General features: G+C 37.7%; 1 protein-coding gene and 1 long non-coding RNA gene across 3 annotated transcripts in view; one reads left to right on the top strand and one right to left on the bottom strand.

The window, feature by feature from the left end:
• The window catches only part of LOC308061634, a 102,783-nt gene that overhangs the window by 62,006 nt on the left and 22,935 nt on the right, over positions 1-17,842 (bottom strand). The gene's annotated exons all lie outside the window — the stretch shown is intronic.
• The window catches only part of ATP6V0D2 (ATPase H+ transporting V0 subunit d2), a 49,108-nt gene that overhangs the window by 9,402 nt on the left and 21,864 nt on the right, over positions 1-17,842 (top strand). Inside the window, exons 2-6 of the mRNA XM_080381872.1 lie at positions 6,939-7,110; positions 8,890-9,068; positions 11,734-11,813; positions 13,654-13,731; positions 16,989-17,165. Of these exons, the coding sequence (XP_080237998.1) occupies positions 6,939-7,110; positions 8,890-9,068; positions 11,734-11,813; positions 13,654-13,731; positions 16,989-17,165 (686 nt within the window). The remainder of the gene's footprint in view (positions 1-6,938; positions 7,111-8,889; positions 9,069-11,733; positions 11,814-13,653; positions 13,732-16,988; positions 17,166-17,842) is intronic.

Genomic DNA, 17,842 nt, shown 5'->3' with positions numbered 1-17,842 from the left:
CAGATGATGGAATTTTCTAGTTTACTGATAAGGTTTGGAATTCTCATTCACAGAGTTCCTATGGAGACTGGTAACATTGTCGTAGATTTTACCCACACTATAGAACTGTTAAAGTATGGAAATTTCATATCAATTCAGCTGGATAAAATAGTTCCCAAAAAATCTTATTAAAAGTGTACCTTTTAGCTCTGAGTTTCTCTGTAAAAAATAATATTAGTATTTTATTACTTCATGTGTTTTAGGGCAGTGGGGGACATTCTACTTACCAGGAAGAGAAAACTTGACTTCACAGAGATAGAACTGAACTATTCTTAAGCTTATAAAAAAAAAAAAAAAAGCTTTTTTCAAGGTTACTTTGCCACAGTAATAGAGAGAACACACACTTGTTTCCAAAACAGCTTTATGTGGCCTTGACTGGTCACAGCCAGATGAAGACAGGCTTGTACAAAGAATCATGAGACATGCCTCTAGACACTTGGCAGGAAAGAAGTGCAGCAGAAAAAAATCATCTTTCTAAAGAACATAAACTTTCTCCAAAATAAAAGCCACGATTGTACACTGAAATAATTTCTATACCACGCAGTATATTAGATTAATTTGAAAAAAGATCAAGGAAAAATAATAAGCTTACTCTCTTTTAAGCATTGGTTGCTTTGTGTATGAGGTAATGGATTTTGGGAAATGAGCAATGTAGAACCTGTTGATTCCCATATACAATGGAGTTTTCAGGCTGTCTAAACTGTTAATATAATAACAACGTATGTCTGGGAAGGTTGGTTGTCATTCCTCTTGCAGATTAAACTAACATTTAAATAGATTGATATAGGTATTTATCTGACAGCAGGATAAAATTCCTCTCATGGTTAAAGAAGAGATGGTCAGTACAGTCAATGGGATCTAAAGACTATTCAACTGATCAAGTGCATGTACCTACTTCAGTTGATAAGCTGGAGAGATTTATCAGCTCTCCATTTCATACAGTGGCAGGTTAGACACACAGAGCACATGTATATACTTACTCTGAGAACTGAAATTTATTCCTTATGTCAGCTGGACAAAATGAACAGTTTCTGAAAACTAATTGTACCAGCAGTTGTGATCTACGCATCTTAAAGACTGCACAGACACTCTTGATACTGTATTTAATTGTTTGAGTCATAAAGTCCTGCTCCCTGAATATAGACTTCAGAAAAAGCTAATAGAACTTCAAACATCTATAAAAGACACAAAAGACAGAATGATGGAATCATTAAACTCTTCACTTGTCTCTGTAGAGAAGCTCAATACGTGATGTCATCAAAGGCTCCATGAAGGAAAAAAACCCCCAATATAAAATCCTGGTTACTTTTGAATGACCTAAAAATATACAGGTATGATTTTTTGAAAAACATACAAGAAAACAGGATTTCCCTCATCCTTCCCAGAAGAATACTTGCTCATATTAAGAATAGTAAGAAAAATTATCTAGATTTTAAGTCATGCTGTAAGAAAGTTATTTACAATAACTACAAGGAAGTCGTTTTCAAACATTTCTGAGATGTATAAACCTTTAACATTATTAAAAGCATAGAACTGATGTACAGATAACAATAGAGAGATAAAATCTTTTTTTATAATAGAAAGAACAATGACTTTTTTATTTTGAACCTTCTTTCTAATGTTCATTCAATTTTAGAATGCAAATTATTTCAGCACAGAAGCAGCAGCCTTCATCAATCCACCTACAAGCATATCTCCACTACCCACTATCACTTCCCTTTTTTCTCTATTCAGCTACATCTCTTTCTCCATTGTAACATTTTCTACTTCTTTTAGACTGCTAACAGATTCTTACCAGTTATCTATCAAATGTATCATTTATAATAAAAATAGGAGAAGTATTGGATTTGTACATGAGGCTAAATACACTTATCTCTCTGCACATATAGGAAAGATGCTGTGATATTGAACTTGCACCATGAATGTACAGTGCACCAAAACCATAGACCCTTACCTCCAAAGTAAAAAATGGAGCTTTATGCATACATTGTATTTTGTTTCCAATTAGAAAATCCAGCATGTGGATTTGTACAGTAGTATTATTGTGCTTGTCCAATAGTGCCCTCAGTTCATGTGTTCACATTAAAAGGTAACAAATTTACCCCATTCTGCATTCTGTGGCACAGCACCACACCACAAAATTGGTCTAAGCTAAAAATATTATAAATATGCTAAAACAAACAAGATCAAAACCACCCCAAGCAACCCATAAATAGAATCAAAAATACCTTTTAATTTCAAAGTGGTTTTGGTATCTCTAGAAGGAAAACCATAATGTCAGTACAGAAGAACCACAAGAAAAACTGTAGGTTAGTGCTATACATCTGCTTGATAACCACAGAGTAAGTCTACCAGTGAGAGGGAAGGAAAAAACAAAGGATGTTAATTGACTTACGTTACCACTGTGTCCTCTCAGTTCAGGGCCACACAGAGAGAAGAGGCCTTCAGCTTAACCTAGACATCCTTTGGGGCTCATTTTAATCATAATTTCCATGGAGCTACCTTGTGGGATGCAACACTGGCTGAAACACCTGCAACATGGCATGGTAGTAGTTTGGCCCTATGTCATCATCCGTTTCAGGGGAATGGGATCCCCAGAGGAACCCTGCTGACAGTCTTTGAGGTAGAATATGGGGCAGGGTGGGGGGTAAATTCAGTACTTTATTCTTTCCTTGCTTCCTTGTGTGATGGAAAGACTACTACTCTCTAGAAGGCAGACTAGGTCACAGGAGGACAAGCAGCCCAGCTCTGCTCCCACTAACATCACTGAAGTAAGTTGACTTCACTTGCCAGAGTCGGGTCACACCAGCATGCAGTGGCTGAAGTAACAGTGTGACTGAAAAACTGGGGGTAGCTGACTATTAAAGTGAGGCATCAGACAAGACATCATGTGCTTGATGCCAAGAGACCACGTTAATGCTTTGTTCAAGTTCCCCCAATACTCCTTCTTTCTGATCAGCATCATTCATATCTTAACTGCATTCATTGAATTAGTCCCCCTCTGCACATTAATTCCCTTTTAACATACTGCTAATTGTGTTTGGTTGTGGTTCAATTGTGGGTCTAATCACGTGATTTAAAGTCACATTAGTGAAAGCCATACATTCCCTACATGTGATTTCCCTGCATATAATTGTATGAGGAAATAAACAATGCAGATGGATGGCAATAATACCAACAGATGAAATACAGGAATTTTCCTTCCTAGGGATCTTGTGGACATGCTGAAAAGCCCAAGAGTCCCTGAGAAAAGGAGCAGCTACCATCACTGAAAAGTTTTGGTGAACAGGAATGTCTGAGGCCCTGTAAGGCTCAGCCACCTACTCCTGCCAGGTCATCACGTCATGTTACTAGTACAAGTGTCTGACTCTGTTAGTCCTCAAGTCTTATTTAGGCCAACAGCAAAGAGAAGATACAACTTAAGACTAGCAGAACAGTCTCTGAGCTGCACTGAATACTGCCGTGGTGTGAACTCTGATTATGACATTCATGATTGATCTTATATAGTATTGGAGCCTGTGGATGACTATTTTCTCCATCGTTTTGTCTCAGGCCATGAGATGTTTCTTACATACAATATTCACACTAGCATTTATTAAAACAGTAAGAAATACTTCTATAAAGCAGACTGTAGAACTGACAAGGTCATAAATCCAGGGCATAGTATTTCCTCCATAGCTATTGAGAGCCAGATGGAGCTAATACTTTTCATGCCTTACATTAGAGCATGGTTTCTGAAGTCACTCAGTTAATCACAGAACTGAGGAAGGTAACAGTCTTGTCAAACTACTCTCACTCAGCAGTTTTGGTTTCTGTTCATCTTATGATGGCTTAAACACACTTCAGAACGGCCAATACTTGGGGCTGGTACTTAGGTTTTGCAGTCTGCTTTAGGTACTAAACCCCTGAAAACCACTGTGTTTGAAATGCATTTACCAGTGTGACTCAAGGCAGATATGAGTAGCTTGTCTGAAAAAGGAATTGAGGAAAGCTGGAATTCAGTCCCTTGCATGTAAGGAGGTAGTATTATTTAATCACATATTATTTTTACCCTCTTTGCAATAAAAAGAGAAAGTAAAATGATCATTTTTCACAGGGAATGTAGAAGTGATATGAAAATATTAGTGATTAAAAGTTGGTCTTACATATTTAGGCTCATTTTTGGGCACAATTCTGCTTGTTTATTTATCTCATAATCTTGCTTACCTTTCTCTCTTTCTTGAAATAAGTGGGTTTATTTTTTCAAATCTAGATGTTCTTTCTTCTTTCTACATGGAAGACTGTACTAAAACTATGACTGTTTCCTAGTATTTGACTCTGACCATTGAAAAACCAATTACCTCTGCATTCTTTTGTCAACAGGTTTGTGATCATCTATATAATTTTAAGAATCAATTAGTTTACACAGTTAGTATAAGTTCAGTCTATTGTTGGAAGATCTAGAGAAATGCTAACAGTTCCAGAGTGCTAGCTGAGTAAAGCTGTCCTATACAAGAGTACGTTGATGTGATTTGATATGTATTTGATGGATGGACCATTTGGTGGATAAGGAATTGGCTGGATGGTCACACCCAGAGAATAGTGATCAATGGCTCAATGTTCAGATGGAGATCAGTGGCAAGTGGTGTCTCCCAGGAGTCTGTGTTGGGACAAGTACTCTTTAATATCTTCATCAATGATATAGAGAGTGGGACCAAATGCACCCTCAGCAAGTTTGTAGCTGACACCAAGCTGAGTGGTGCAGCTGACACACCTGAGGGACAGGATGCCATCCAGAGGGACCTGGACAAGCTTGAGAAGTGGGCCCATGTGAACCTCATGAGGTTCAAAAAAGCCAAGTGCAAGATCCTGCACCTGGGTTGCGACAACCCCTGGTATTGGGACAACAGGCCGAGGCATTAAGGGATTGCAATCAGCCCAGCAGAGAAGGACTTGGGGTTACTGGTGGATGAAGAGCTGGACATGAGCCGCAATGTGAGCCCACAGCCCAGAAAGACAATTGTATCCTGGGATGCATCAAGTGTGGGCAGCAGGTTGAGAGGTGATTCTTCCCCTCTACTCTGCTCTGGTGAGACCCCACCTGGAGTCCTGTGTCCAGCTCTGGGGTCCTTAGTACAGGAAAGACATGGACCTGTTGGAGTGGGTCCAGAGGAAGGCCACAAAAAAGGTCAGAGTGATGGAACACCTCCCCTATAAGGAAAGGTTGAGAGAGTTGGGGTTGTTCAGCCTGGAGAATGCTCTGGGGAGACCTCATAGCAGCCTTTCAATACTTCAAGGGGCCCAAAGTTTGGGACAGACATTTTGGTAGGGCTGTTGGGAGGACAAAGGGTAACAGTTTTAAACTACAAGGGGCTAGATTCAGACTAGATATAAGGAAGACATTTTTTACAATGAGGGTGGTGAGACACTGGAATAGGTTTCCTGGAGAGGTCAGAAACATTCAAGGTCAGGTTGGATGGGGCTCTGAGCAACCTGATCTAGTTAAAGAGGTCCCTGATCATTGCAGAACAGTTGGACTAAATGACCTTAAAGGGTCCCTTCCAACCCAAACCATTCTATGTTTCTATGATTCTGTAATTGCTAAAATGAGCTCGAGTGGCAGCCAACCTGTTTAGAAAACCCTGAGGGTTAGCTCTCTCACTAAGCTAAAGCGCTATATGTAGGAGTTTGAATTCACAATGTGCTACTTCTTTTGCTTTAAGTCTCAGTGTAGGCAACCTTATTGCGTACTAAGTAAATATACATGGGGAAATAGGAAAGAATAGCTACTATACTGATAAATGCACCTTGCTAACTACATATTAACTTACCTTACAGGTAGACCCTTATTTCAGCCAGAGTGAATGTTGCTGTCCTTTTCCCTAAATATCACTTCAGTTTTTGTTTGGAAATCCAATCATTGTGAATGCCCAAACCATATAACATTATACCAATCTGCAATTTACAGTAGTTTTAATATAGCATTTTAATATAATTATGCAATATAGCAGAGGCTTTTGTAAAAGGAAATGTTAAACTGCTTTGAACATTAAGAGTTGATTTAAATTCTTACTTTTTCCTCATCATGGAAAATGGATAGCAGAGGAAATCTGCCAAATGATTTCTTTGATATTGCAAAAGCTTCTTTCAACTTTGTTGTCTAATCAACTCATTTTCCTCAGTTACCAGGGTTGGGAGTTCAGACAGAATATGTCATGATAACTCAGGTTTCTGGAACAGCTTCTTAGGGTCTGGTAGTCTTCAGCCATAAATCAGACAAAGCCAAAACAGAAATACTAAAAGAGTGTAACTCTGCCCTTTCAAGTGCTCCACTGCAGAAGCCATTTGGAGCCCAGAATCTGAGCCAGGCAAGATGTGATCTCTCCTCTTCTTCAGGCAGACTGATAACATAAGATTTTAGTCTTACCTGAGATTTAAATATTTCATATGAAAATTTAAGATCTTAATGAAGTTAAAGGATGATTCCTATTGATGCATGACAGTCCATAGGATTGCAGGAGACAAAACAACTGATGTATTATAATGATGCAGATCATGAAATTGAAACATTGAACAAACTTGATTGGGAAGGGGCTAGGCACAGTGGCAATTAGCACTGTACTGGTGTGGCTGGAAAGGAAAGCTGCTGGTGAAACTTCTGACAAAGGTATAAATCATTTGTGCTTTCCTGTGGCATGCAGTAAGTCTTACTCATAGAAAGCAGTGCAAATTTGCATTAATTATACATTTACTTTATATTAACTCTATGCCAAAAACTTTTCAATAGAGTATTGAGACCAGATCAGATGCTTAATACAAAAATATGTTAGAAATTAACATTTTAAATGGTTTTTCTATTTGGTTTGTAGGCAATACAATGACAGTTTAATTCTCATTATCTTTCCTGAATCTAATTCTAGATCTGAAGTTACATCTACAGACGACAGACTATGGCAACTTCTTGGCTAATGAAACTGGTCCTCTCACTATTTCTACCATCGATGACAAATTGAAAGCAAAACTACTCACAGAATTTCATTACTTTAGAAACCATGCTTTTGAACCACTTGCCACTTTTCTGAATTTTATCACGTAAGTAATATTAGCACATAGCTTACCACACAGACTCAAAAAAAAAGCACACAGTTACAAGTTAAAACAGTGTAAACACATTGTACTGGAATTTCTATTAAGTTTCAAAAATAGAAAAATTACTTTGGTACTGCAATATTTATGTACTTTATTTACTAATATAAGTTCTGAAAATAATATGTGAAGAGCTATTGTCTTTTGAACTACTTATTTTAAAGAACACAAGCAGATTTTTTCTGTGTACTGTGGCAGGAGTGGTAGAGATTGAGAAAAATGGTTATGATTTTCAAACATCATTTAAATCACAGAACTTGAAAAAATTAAGTTTGTGGGACGATTCATGCGAGATTAGCATTTCATGATGTACAGGGCAGTGATTTAATTCCTAGGCATGTGGCAAAATCTAGCTTTCTAGCTTTTTAAAAAAAGTACAAGTACTGTTTGATGCCAGATGAAGAGAAAGTTCTGATCTCAATACAATCATAAATGGACAAAACTTGTAAATGAATGGTGTAAACAACTTTAAGAACAGGGATCTGCTTTATAACTGTAACAACATGGATTAGTGAATTGTCAGCAGGATATTTTACCTGTTTACTCCTCTTGATCTTATCTTTTTAATATACTAAAACAAGAGCACTAGACTGTTCAGCTTACTTTCCAGGAGTATTTTTATCATAACAGCAAAATAAAAAAATATTATTATTATTATTATTATTATTATTATTATTATTATTATTTTATTTTATTTTATTTTATTTTTTGTCAACTGTAGCTGACAAGTTTTAGCCTAATAGATAAACAGGATCTTAAAGACTGCCCTAGGACAGTTGTGGTCTGCAGGCATACAATGTTTCCATTTTGCTTCAAGGAAATCAAAGCAAAAATATGAAAATTATGGCAGCTTTTTTCTCACACTGACTGATGTGTATACACAAACTCTGCATGCTGTTGTGTTTGTTTTTTGTTTTTTTTTTTAATAACGGAGAAGTTAGTTTAAGATATTTAACACAATTATTAAATTATTGAACTACATTTCACCAGATCCTCAAGCCCCCTCACGGATATGGTATGAGATCATATTAATCCCTGTATGTGTCTAGCTATATTCTGAATCAACAATGCAAGCAAAACTGGCATCTTTGTTATAAATGTCCCAAGGTAATAGCTTTCCCATTTCAAAGTCACTGGCGAAACTCCTATCAGCCTCTCTGGCAGTAAAACCAGTAAGAATCTGACAGAGAGCTTCTACTGAAGAGAAAACTTTTAGCAATAAAGTAGAAATCTGTGAGAACCTGTTCTTAGTTTCCTCATGGGGGAATGTTTAAAGCCAAGTGAGAGGAAAGCCCTAAAATTGGTCCATCTGCATGAACTCTGCAGTTTTAGTGCTAAGATTCCCATGCACCTCCTCTCTGTCCAGATGGTCTATATGAAATAACAAAATCCCAGACTGCTAGCTCAGGTGATTTATTTTTTGATGCCACTCATTGTCACATGTTATAGAAAATCTACATTTCACAGCTGTTATTATATTCATGTTTCAGTTTCGCCTTCTTTAAAAGTATCTCTTCCAAAGCAGTCATGTGGTTTAAAACTAGTACTGTGTTACTTGCTATTTAAAAACTTGTGTTTGATGAGACATAAATACAGAGTGAAAATACAAACCTGCAAGTACTGTCATTGTTTCTGACTTTAGTTTTATTAGTAATTTTCAAAAATCTTGATTTTGTATTTTTAAAAGGAAAACTCATTATAAATGTCTTTTTCTTTCAAATACAGATACAGCTATATGATTGACAATGTAATTCTTTTAATAACTGGCACACTACATCAGCGGCCCATAGCTGAACTTGTTCCCAAGTGCCATCCACTGGGGAGATTTGAGCAAATGGAAGCAGTCAGCATTGCCTCAAACCCCACTGAGCTGTTCAATGCAATTTTGGTTGATACACCATTAGGTAGGAACACTAAATTATTTCTTATTTGCTTCTTGAAACAGCTCCTCCTGTATTTTTAGGAATGTCTCTGATGGAGAAGCATGTTTTCCACTGCATATGGTGTGTTTTGGTAATACAAAACATGATCAAGCACTTCCAAAGTGGTGTTCATGACATTTTCTCATAACATTTATTAGCAGCCTCTATACCAACCTTGGGTAGAAAACATGCTGCTCAAGAAGTGTAATGGACATCTTTTATGTCCAAAGTAGCCACTGATTTAGAGCATCTAGATTTTTTTTATTTCAACACCTGCATCTATAACTAAAAAATTTAAGATGAAGTCTTGCCTATCCTTCACTAAGAATCAAGAAGCAGACAGTTACTAATAAATATTTGATGTTGTGGTAGAACCAAGATTCCCTCTTGGTATCTGGGTGTGGTTCAAACACAAAGAAAATCACTATTTTGAAGAACTAAATCTAAAAGCAAACAGAGCGAAGGCTGGGTATGTTGTCTTCTGAAACTGGAGTCAAACTCTACTCAATCTGCTGCAGCAGCCAAAAAAACCAGCAAGCTGTGGGGCAGTGCTGGGAAGGGTACTGATAATAAGATGGAAATGGATGGATTTGAACTTATAGGAAATTACTGTGTGCCCTCACCTTGAGTACTGTGAGTAGTTTTGGGTCCTGCTTGTCAAGAAGATGTGGTGGCTTGGCCTGACAGAAACCAAAGGCCCCAGCACAATGCAGAGATAAAAGAGGGGTGGATAAGGAGCTTGCGGGTTGAGATCACCTATGAAATACTGTTGCAGCCAAAACAGACTAAACTGAGGGAAAAATAACGTGATTTATTGTTGATTCATATATATATATATAATTATATATATAATATAAATATATATAAAAAATAATTAATTATGCATCTAGGCATTAGGAAACAGAAAAGAAACATTTACATGCTTAGGGAAAACACCTTTCCTCCTCTCGTTGCTGCTCTTTTGCACAAGGCGCCACTCCTTTGCCCCTGTTACCACCACAGACGGCATTCACTCCCTTCAGAGAGGCAACGAGCAGCACAAGGAATGGGGGGAGTTTGCAGTCAGTACATGGCAGTTTCTCTCTGCCACTCCTTCCCCCTCACACTTACCCTCTGCCCCAACACAGGCCCTCCGCAGGCCGCAGGGAGCACCTGCTCCAGGTACTGGAGCGACACCTCCTCCTTCTCTGACCTTGGTGTTCCCTCTGCTGTTTCTTAAAATGTTTTCCCTCTTCCTCTCTACATCCTGTGGTTTTTGCCCTTTCTTAAATATATTTTCCCAGAGGCACCACTCGCTGGGCTGAGGGGCTGGGCTGTGCCCTGCGGGACCCCGCTGGCGCTGGCTGGAGCCGGCTGGAACCGGCCGTGCCCGGCATGGGGCAGCCCCGGCCCCTCCTCACAGCGGCCGCCATGCAGGCCCCTGCCAGCGCCGCGGCACCGACAGCCAATGCAGTAAAATCCAAGAAGGCACAGAGCAGGAGAGCTAAGATGAACAAGGGGACACCGCTGCCATGGGCAGACAAAAAAGGCTAGACTCCAGTTTGGAGAGGACAAGGCTGAAGAGAGACAGGGACAATGTTTACAAAGTCCTGAGAGCAGTGGTTTGTCCACATTGAGCTACAAACTGCTGCTTACTAAATCCTTTAGAAGACCAAATCCCAGCAGAAAACTAGTTTTAAAACAGGTAAAATAAAGCAATCTTTTTATACAGCTGGCAGTAAATTTCTGGAAATTTTTTTGCTGAACAAGTTTGTAAAAGCAGATAGTATCAGAACTTTAAAACAATGGGACAAATTCAGGGGAAATGGATCTACAAAGAGATACTGAAGGGGACTGTCAGGGCTACACGCTCTGATGTGCTTCATCCAAAATCTGGGTGCTGGAAGAGTGGGAAAGTAGAAGACCACGAAACACAACCAGGCTCCCATGGACTCTCCAGATACCATCTTCCATTGCCACTGTTTGTGACAACTCTGTCATGCAGCACTGACTGGTCTGTCCCACTGGCATAGCTTAGTAACAGCGAGGGTTTGGCATACTTTTGTTGGTTATGAATATGGCATTTTTAAGTGGTCCAGAAGCACAAATGAACTTCATCCTCTGCCTCTGTGTCCCTTCCCTGCTTGCTCTTTAGCCATTTCTGCAAAGGACCTGGAAGCACAGATGGCCAAGGTCAAAGCTTGTGCCCCTCACTAGTTGCAATCTGTTGCCTTTCTTCTGCTACAGACTTACCCAAAGAGGAAGAGGAAAGATAGGAAAGAGGATTCTCCTTAACAGTTGTGGAATACCTGCATGATTTAAGACAAAAATTATCTTTCCTCACTAGAAAATCTCCCTAATGCCCAAACCATATACTTCAGAGAAGATTAGGGCTTTCATTAGCATTTCCCATCTGATTCTCTCTGAAGATGTGGACTCTGGCTGTGGCACTGATTGATTCCCCTCACAGCAGATTCTCATTAAATAGGAGGGAGTAGGAGGATAAGGGGAAAATCAAGAGGATTTCTCTTCCCCTCTGTTATATCACTCTCTCTTGTACAACAGAAACCTCAGATCCTTGCTCACACACAGGTGAATGGCCATGGACAAGAGATGCATATTATCAGCATGTAGATTTATACTGCAATATAATAAACTCTGCTTTCAGCTGCTTTCTTTCAAGACTGCTTGTCTGAAAATGACCTGGATGAAATGAACATCGAAATAATGCGCAACAAACTGTACAAGGCAAGTTCTTGTAACATAATGATTATACTTCGGGTTTTTCAAAGTGTCTCAGAAAAGGAGGTCAGTATCATTAACCCTGTTTTATGGATGGGGAAACAGAAGCATGGTGAGATAAAGCAAGCTGTCTAAGGTCACCTGGTTGATGACAACTCCAGGAATCAAATCCAGCTCCTTTCATTTCCACTCCACTGTTTGGAGAGTTTTCAAATTTTAGGTCTGCATCCGAATTCTAATTTAATATCTCATTAATGAAAATGTTTTATATGTCAGGCTAAAACCCAGATCCATTTGTTTATGAATAACTCAGTTACCCACCAAATGCCACAGAACTGTTAGCTCCTAAGTGAGCCTAGACAGGCTTTTGGCTAACATTTCTTCTTTTTAAATAAAAAGTAGATGTGATTTGAAAAGGTCTAATTGCTTTGAGTCTAGCTATCATTTCTTTTTACTTAAGGGTTTTGTATAATTTTCTTCCTTTAAAAATTATCTTTAGCATTGCTACAGCACACTGCTGTGAGGATACGCATCTAATGTGCCTTGCATTTTCAAAGTACTTTACAAATATTAGCACCCAGGTCAATACTCTTAGGACAGTCTCTTTAAAGGCTATATATATTACATCATGTTAATGGTTCCTCCTGGCACATTCTCTCCAAATTCTTTGTTATCTTTCTTTCACAGTGGATGCCCCAGACTGCAGGAAGTATTCTTACAGTGGTCTGATTACACTAGGGGAAAGAAAAAAAATCTTGTGTTTGTCTTACAAATGATATTTATAAATTCCAATTCCCAAGCTAATATTTGATTCTTAAATATTCTGCTACTTCCTCTCACTCAAAACAACATCAGTTATACACAAGTATTTTAATTATTTTGCAGTACTGCTAAATTAGATACTCTTTTTCCATTTGATAGCATACAGATTTGATTCTTATATCCTGTGTGGATGACATATTTATACTTATTAAATCTTTTTTGTTTGTTTATTTTTCTTCTCTTCTAAGTACCAGGGGGATAATTTTGTAAACACTTCTAAATTATTAATTTAAAATTTCTCCTCTGCTTCAGCTGTCAGTGTGATCAATTATGTTGCAGGTCTATTACCAGATAGCAATATACAGAACCTAATGCATAATCCCATGCAGCAGATCTCCCTTGAGATGTGTCTACTTAAAATTCACTTAATTGCATAGTTAGGGACAGCTTCTTTTATAAAGACTGTGTGAAGCTGTAGCAAATGCATTTTGATAGTATAAATGTTCCCTAAGACAGTATTTCAGGGGATAGAGAAGCAGGGGGAACAGCATCTCTGAGATATTTAGGGTCATTCCTGCACAGGCATTTTGAAATGGGTATGAAGGCCAGAATCCTTAATAGACCAGAAGCTTTGTCTGCTGTTCTGTCCTAATCCAGGGTTTAGGGTAGAGCCGTAGGGATTAAGTTTTGTAGCCTCATAGTGCTGGCCCAACAGCCGTGGCATATTCCCAAATCCCCTCCTCCACACTATAAATGCAGAATTTCCTTCAGCCATCTGCTTATCATACAGTGGAAGCTCAACAGAAATCAAGAAGTTCCTTCTTTAGAGTGGAAAGAAAACACAGTACGTGTCCTATAACAATTTTTGAAAATGAATGCACCCATATTTTAATAACAAGACATTTGCATTTTAATATTTCAGCTTTCACTCCAGCAAAGTAATTAAGCGCATACTTGAATTTAAATTCATAGGTAGAATTATCAAAGTTAATGGAAGTGTTTAAGAATTAGGTTCATGACCATGTGTTGTGCTGGTCCAGGTCTTAAGTGTCATTTAAAATATTTCTCTTCTTCTTTCATGTAGTCTTACCTTGAGGCGTTTTATAAGTTTTGTGAAAAACAAGGTGGTACTACAGCAGAAATAATGAGACCTATTCTTGAGGTAAGAAAAAATCACTCTTTGTACATGAAAGTCCTCCACAATATTTTCAAAATCAGGTTACTTTGTTTTCCTGTTCCTTACTGCAGTTACCTGACAACTGTTTGCCTCTCATCTGAATAATTGTTTTTCTGAGATGTAATGAAGACTTTATTTTAGGATGACTTTTGCCTCCTGACTAGAGAAGCTAGTCCATTACCAGGGAGGAGTTATCCTCAGTTAAATTTTTTCTATAACAGAGGGCAGAATAGAATAAATGCTGCACTATCTCTGACTGTTGTCCCTTAACATTTTTCTGTATTATGTAGAAAAACTGAAGAAGTGGATTATTCTTGCACCTCCTAGCTCAAAATTTGGGATAGCTAAGGTCTGGTATTACTGTATATTTACTAATCAATAGTCTTCAAACTACATGACACTAATACATTTGTTTACTCTCCTATTAAAAATGGTCAAATTTAGAGTTAAGAGACTTTTGGAACTAGTGTCATACAGAAAAGTCAAACATTCAGTGTTTTATTTTTGTTTCAACTCAGAAAAGTTTAGGGGTTTTTTTGTGACATAGAAAATTCCCAACATGCTCCTCCCTAAAGCATACCTGCAGCACAGTGAATATTTTTGTATCTGTTACTATAATAAAAGATGCAGAAATTCCTAAAGTTTTCTTAGCATTCAGCCTCATTTTTATTTTTTTTTCACATGGTTTATCACAATTCTCTGCAGAGTTTGAGAGCCAGATCACCCATTTGTTTCCAGGAGTTTTTTTCTGGATAAGCAAAACTTACACCCTGGCAACTGCACAAAATTCACTGAGCTCTGATGACATCCTATTGGAAGTCTGCATTATAGGAGAGAGATAATAACCCTGGGAGCTCACCCCTGAGGAAGAATGAGCATAAATTACATCTTACGAAACAATGTCCCAAAAGGGGTTGCAATTTCATATTTTATTTAACCAGGCCATAAAGTTTCAGTTTATATTCTAAAGAAAAATAGTCTTAATCAAGTAAAATAGAGCAGAAATTATGTATTTTTGACTATTTTTCTTGAAAAATAGAAATCAAGAGATTGGCTGGCAGAGGTAAAGACATTTCCTACAGTTGACTCAGATTTTCAAAAACTTCATTTTTAGCTAGAAATTCATGCTGAGAGCAGATTAGTTCCCAACATCAGTTTAAGCATGTTGTAAAACTCTTTTTATACCAGTGGTAACAGTTTGTCTATGATAAGCTTCTTTAAAATCCCTATCTAATGTCAACCAGCTAGGAGGATAAAATTTTCTGTAGATTTCCTTTTCTATAACATTTTAATAACCTGAAGACATACACACACCAGATTGCTAATGGTTGAATTCACAAAAAGCCAGTTTAATTATTGAAAAGAATACTTGCTATTTATTCTGTAACCTTATATGTAAGACTACCAACCTGACCCTAACAGAATGAGACTGAGGTATTTAGCTCCCCGGCTTCTTGACCACCAGCCACAGTGCCCACCTTCCACATTAAAACTACTGACCATCTCTCTTCCACCATGGACAATAAATGTTGCATGTTTAACCCTGAATCTGGCAAGAAAGTGCAGGACTGCACTGCAGCTAGTGCTGTGCCTCTTACTAGAGCCCCATGCTAATTCTTAAGTAGCACACTTGCTACTTCACTTTCCCATATGGAAAGTAAAGCACTTGGGAAATGGCCGTCCTATGACTCCAACTCTACCTGCAGCAATCAAATGGCCCAAGTCACCAAGAAACTGCCTCATGGCCTTACTCACTATGGAGAACTTCATATGCCAATATTTTGATGAATTGAGAGGTCTGTATGGATGGGACTGATCCTGCAAATTTTCTCAAACTGGGAGCCACCAGAAGTAGGCCCCAAACCTGCTAGCATTAGCTGCAATTGCATCTGAGCATGCTTTTTTCCCAACAAAATATTACAAATCTAACAGCTAGATTCAACATGGCTTTAACAAGTTAAAAAACGACAGCATTTGTCCTTCTGGCTGATATGCCCATTCAAATTAATAAGGCAAGTGAAATTTGGCCCTGTTATTTATTAGCTAGAAATCTTTTCAAGAACACTTATCTTCTTCTCGTTATTTCTCTATTGTTTACTCGTTTTCCTTACTCTGAAGTCAGTGCCAGAGGGCAGCTGGGTCCCTGTTACAGTGTGTTCCAGTACACAGGAGTAGTATCTATGAATATATGCTTAACTGCTAAAGTTGTAGAAGTGTGTTGCAACTGCAGTCTTATTCAGCAGAAAACAGTATCCTTCTGCTTAAATCAGTTAAAAAATTCACAGCATAAGAAATTTTGTAAGCTACCTAAAACGTGCATATACTGTATATGCTTCACTTGGAAGATTTTACTGCATAATCCCTGCAATTAGCCAAGCCTGTGCTGCTCTTACAACATGAAAGTAAGTAATAAAGGAAAGAAATAAAACCACAGTCAATTTAGATCTCAGAACATAAGAATAGATTTTAATCAGACAGAACTGAGTACAATTGTTTTTATTTACCATTATATTTTCAATTCATACTGTAAGAATGGCAAGTGAAATTTTGCCTTCTACAAAAAAAAGAACAACCTGAGATCCAGATATCAGAATGACTTTCAGTCTACTGCTGCAGGGAAAACACAGATACTACACACATCTAAACCTGGCAGAAGAAATATAGCCTTTGATTCTATGTGTTAAAAATTAACTGTTACTTGAAACACTTGAAAACTTCAACTTGGCAAGTAAACAGCCCCCTCCACCTTATAAAATTATCGCTTAAAATATGTGCATTCAGAAACTTTTCTTCCTTCAGAATTTCCATTCAACCTTTACTCTCAGCAGCACTTTGAGTTACCCCAGAACAGTACTATTGATTCTTGCGCCTTTCCTGTATTATTAATATTTATAAGAGTATTATTTCATAACTTCAGAAGGTTGTGTGAGCAGATATTTTGTTGTCAACATCTGGGTAACTAAGTAGGGAAATGAGGAAGCAGCAGAGATTATATTTTTAGTGCAAAAATCACAGAATAAAAGCTGTGCTTGCAAAACACTTTGATTTTCTAGTTAAAATTTAACAAGTATTTGCAAATAAAGATTTACAATTTTTAAGCTAAGGTATGTTTCTAATGCTCTGAACTCTACTTTTTCTTAAAAGTTTCCATAGTTTAGCTTACTGAAAAAAAACATATCCCCACTTTAATTTAGAATTACATCTCTAATAACATCTCTTTATTCTTTGTTTTGCATATTAAGTTTGAGGCAGACAGACGTGCCTTTATCATCACCATTAATTCATTTGGCACTGAGCTGAGTAAAGATGACCGAGAGAAGCTGTATCCAACCTGTGGAAAACTGTATCCAGAAGGCTTACACCTGTTGGCCACTGCAGACGACTATGAGCAAGTGAAGTGTGTTGCAGATTACTACGCAGTATGTAATCAAATTTCTTAAAACAAAAAGCCAAAGTACAAAAACTTAACATCTCTTGACATCAGCAAAATTTTAGAGTATTCATGTAAGTTAAAAGCATTTTCAACGAAGATGCAAAAGATCCCATAAAGATGTATATGGAATCAAAGGCCTTTGATATGAAGACATAAAACATATTATTAGCTAAGTGCTATACAATGTTCCTCTTACGGTGATGATTAAATAAGACCAAATCACAGTCTAGTAAATAAAACTCTTCCTACTTCATTAACCCTCCCCAAACTGAGTTTCACTTCACAGCTGCTGCATCCAAGATTTTGGAGCAAAAGCATAAGTCATTTTGAAACAAGCTGACCAAACTATTCATGTCACAGATGAGTGCAAACCTGATTCACTGCTAGTGTATCATAAAAATGCCCTTCTGAAAAGTTTTCTCTAAATCGCTGGTTGAATCAAAGTAGATGATGTTGTTAATACTGATGCAACGTGCTGCTATTAAAGATGAATCAAACTGCAATACTTATTTTATGAACTAACTGTGGTACTCTGGCTACCTATAATATTTAATCTACCTCCAAGTAAGTACACAAACAAAATGATGCCAGGTTTACTGCTTTTTCCACAGAAGCAGCAAAGCTGGAGGCTGGAGGTGCACATCTGTTCCCATGCATAAATAG

The sequence above is a fragment of the Falco punctatus genome, assembly GCF_963210335.1.
Source record: "Falco punctatus genome assembly, chromosome: 3".
NCBI lineage: Eukaryota > Metazoa > Chordata > Aves > Falconiformes > Falconidae > Falco > Falco punctatus.
The sequence above is the reverse complement of the archived record's forward strand: the minus strand, read 5'-3'. Positions and strand labels throughout refer to the sequence as shown.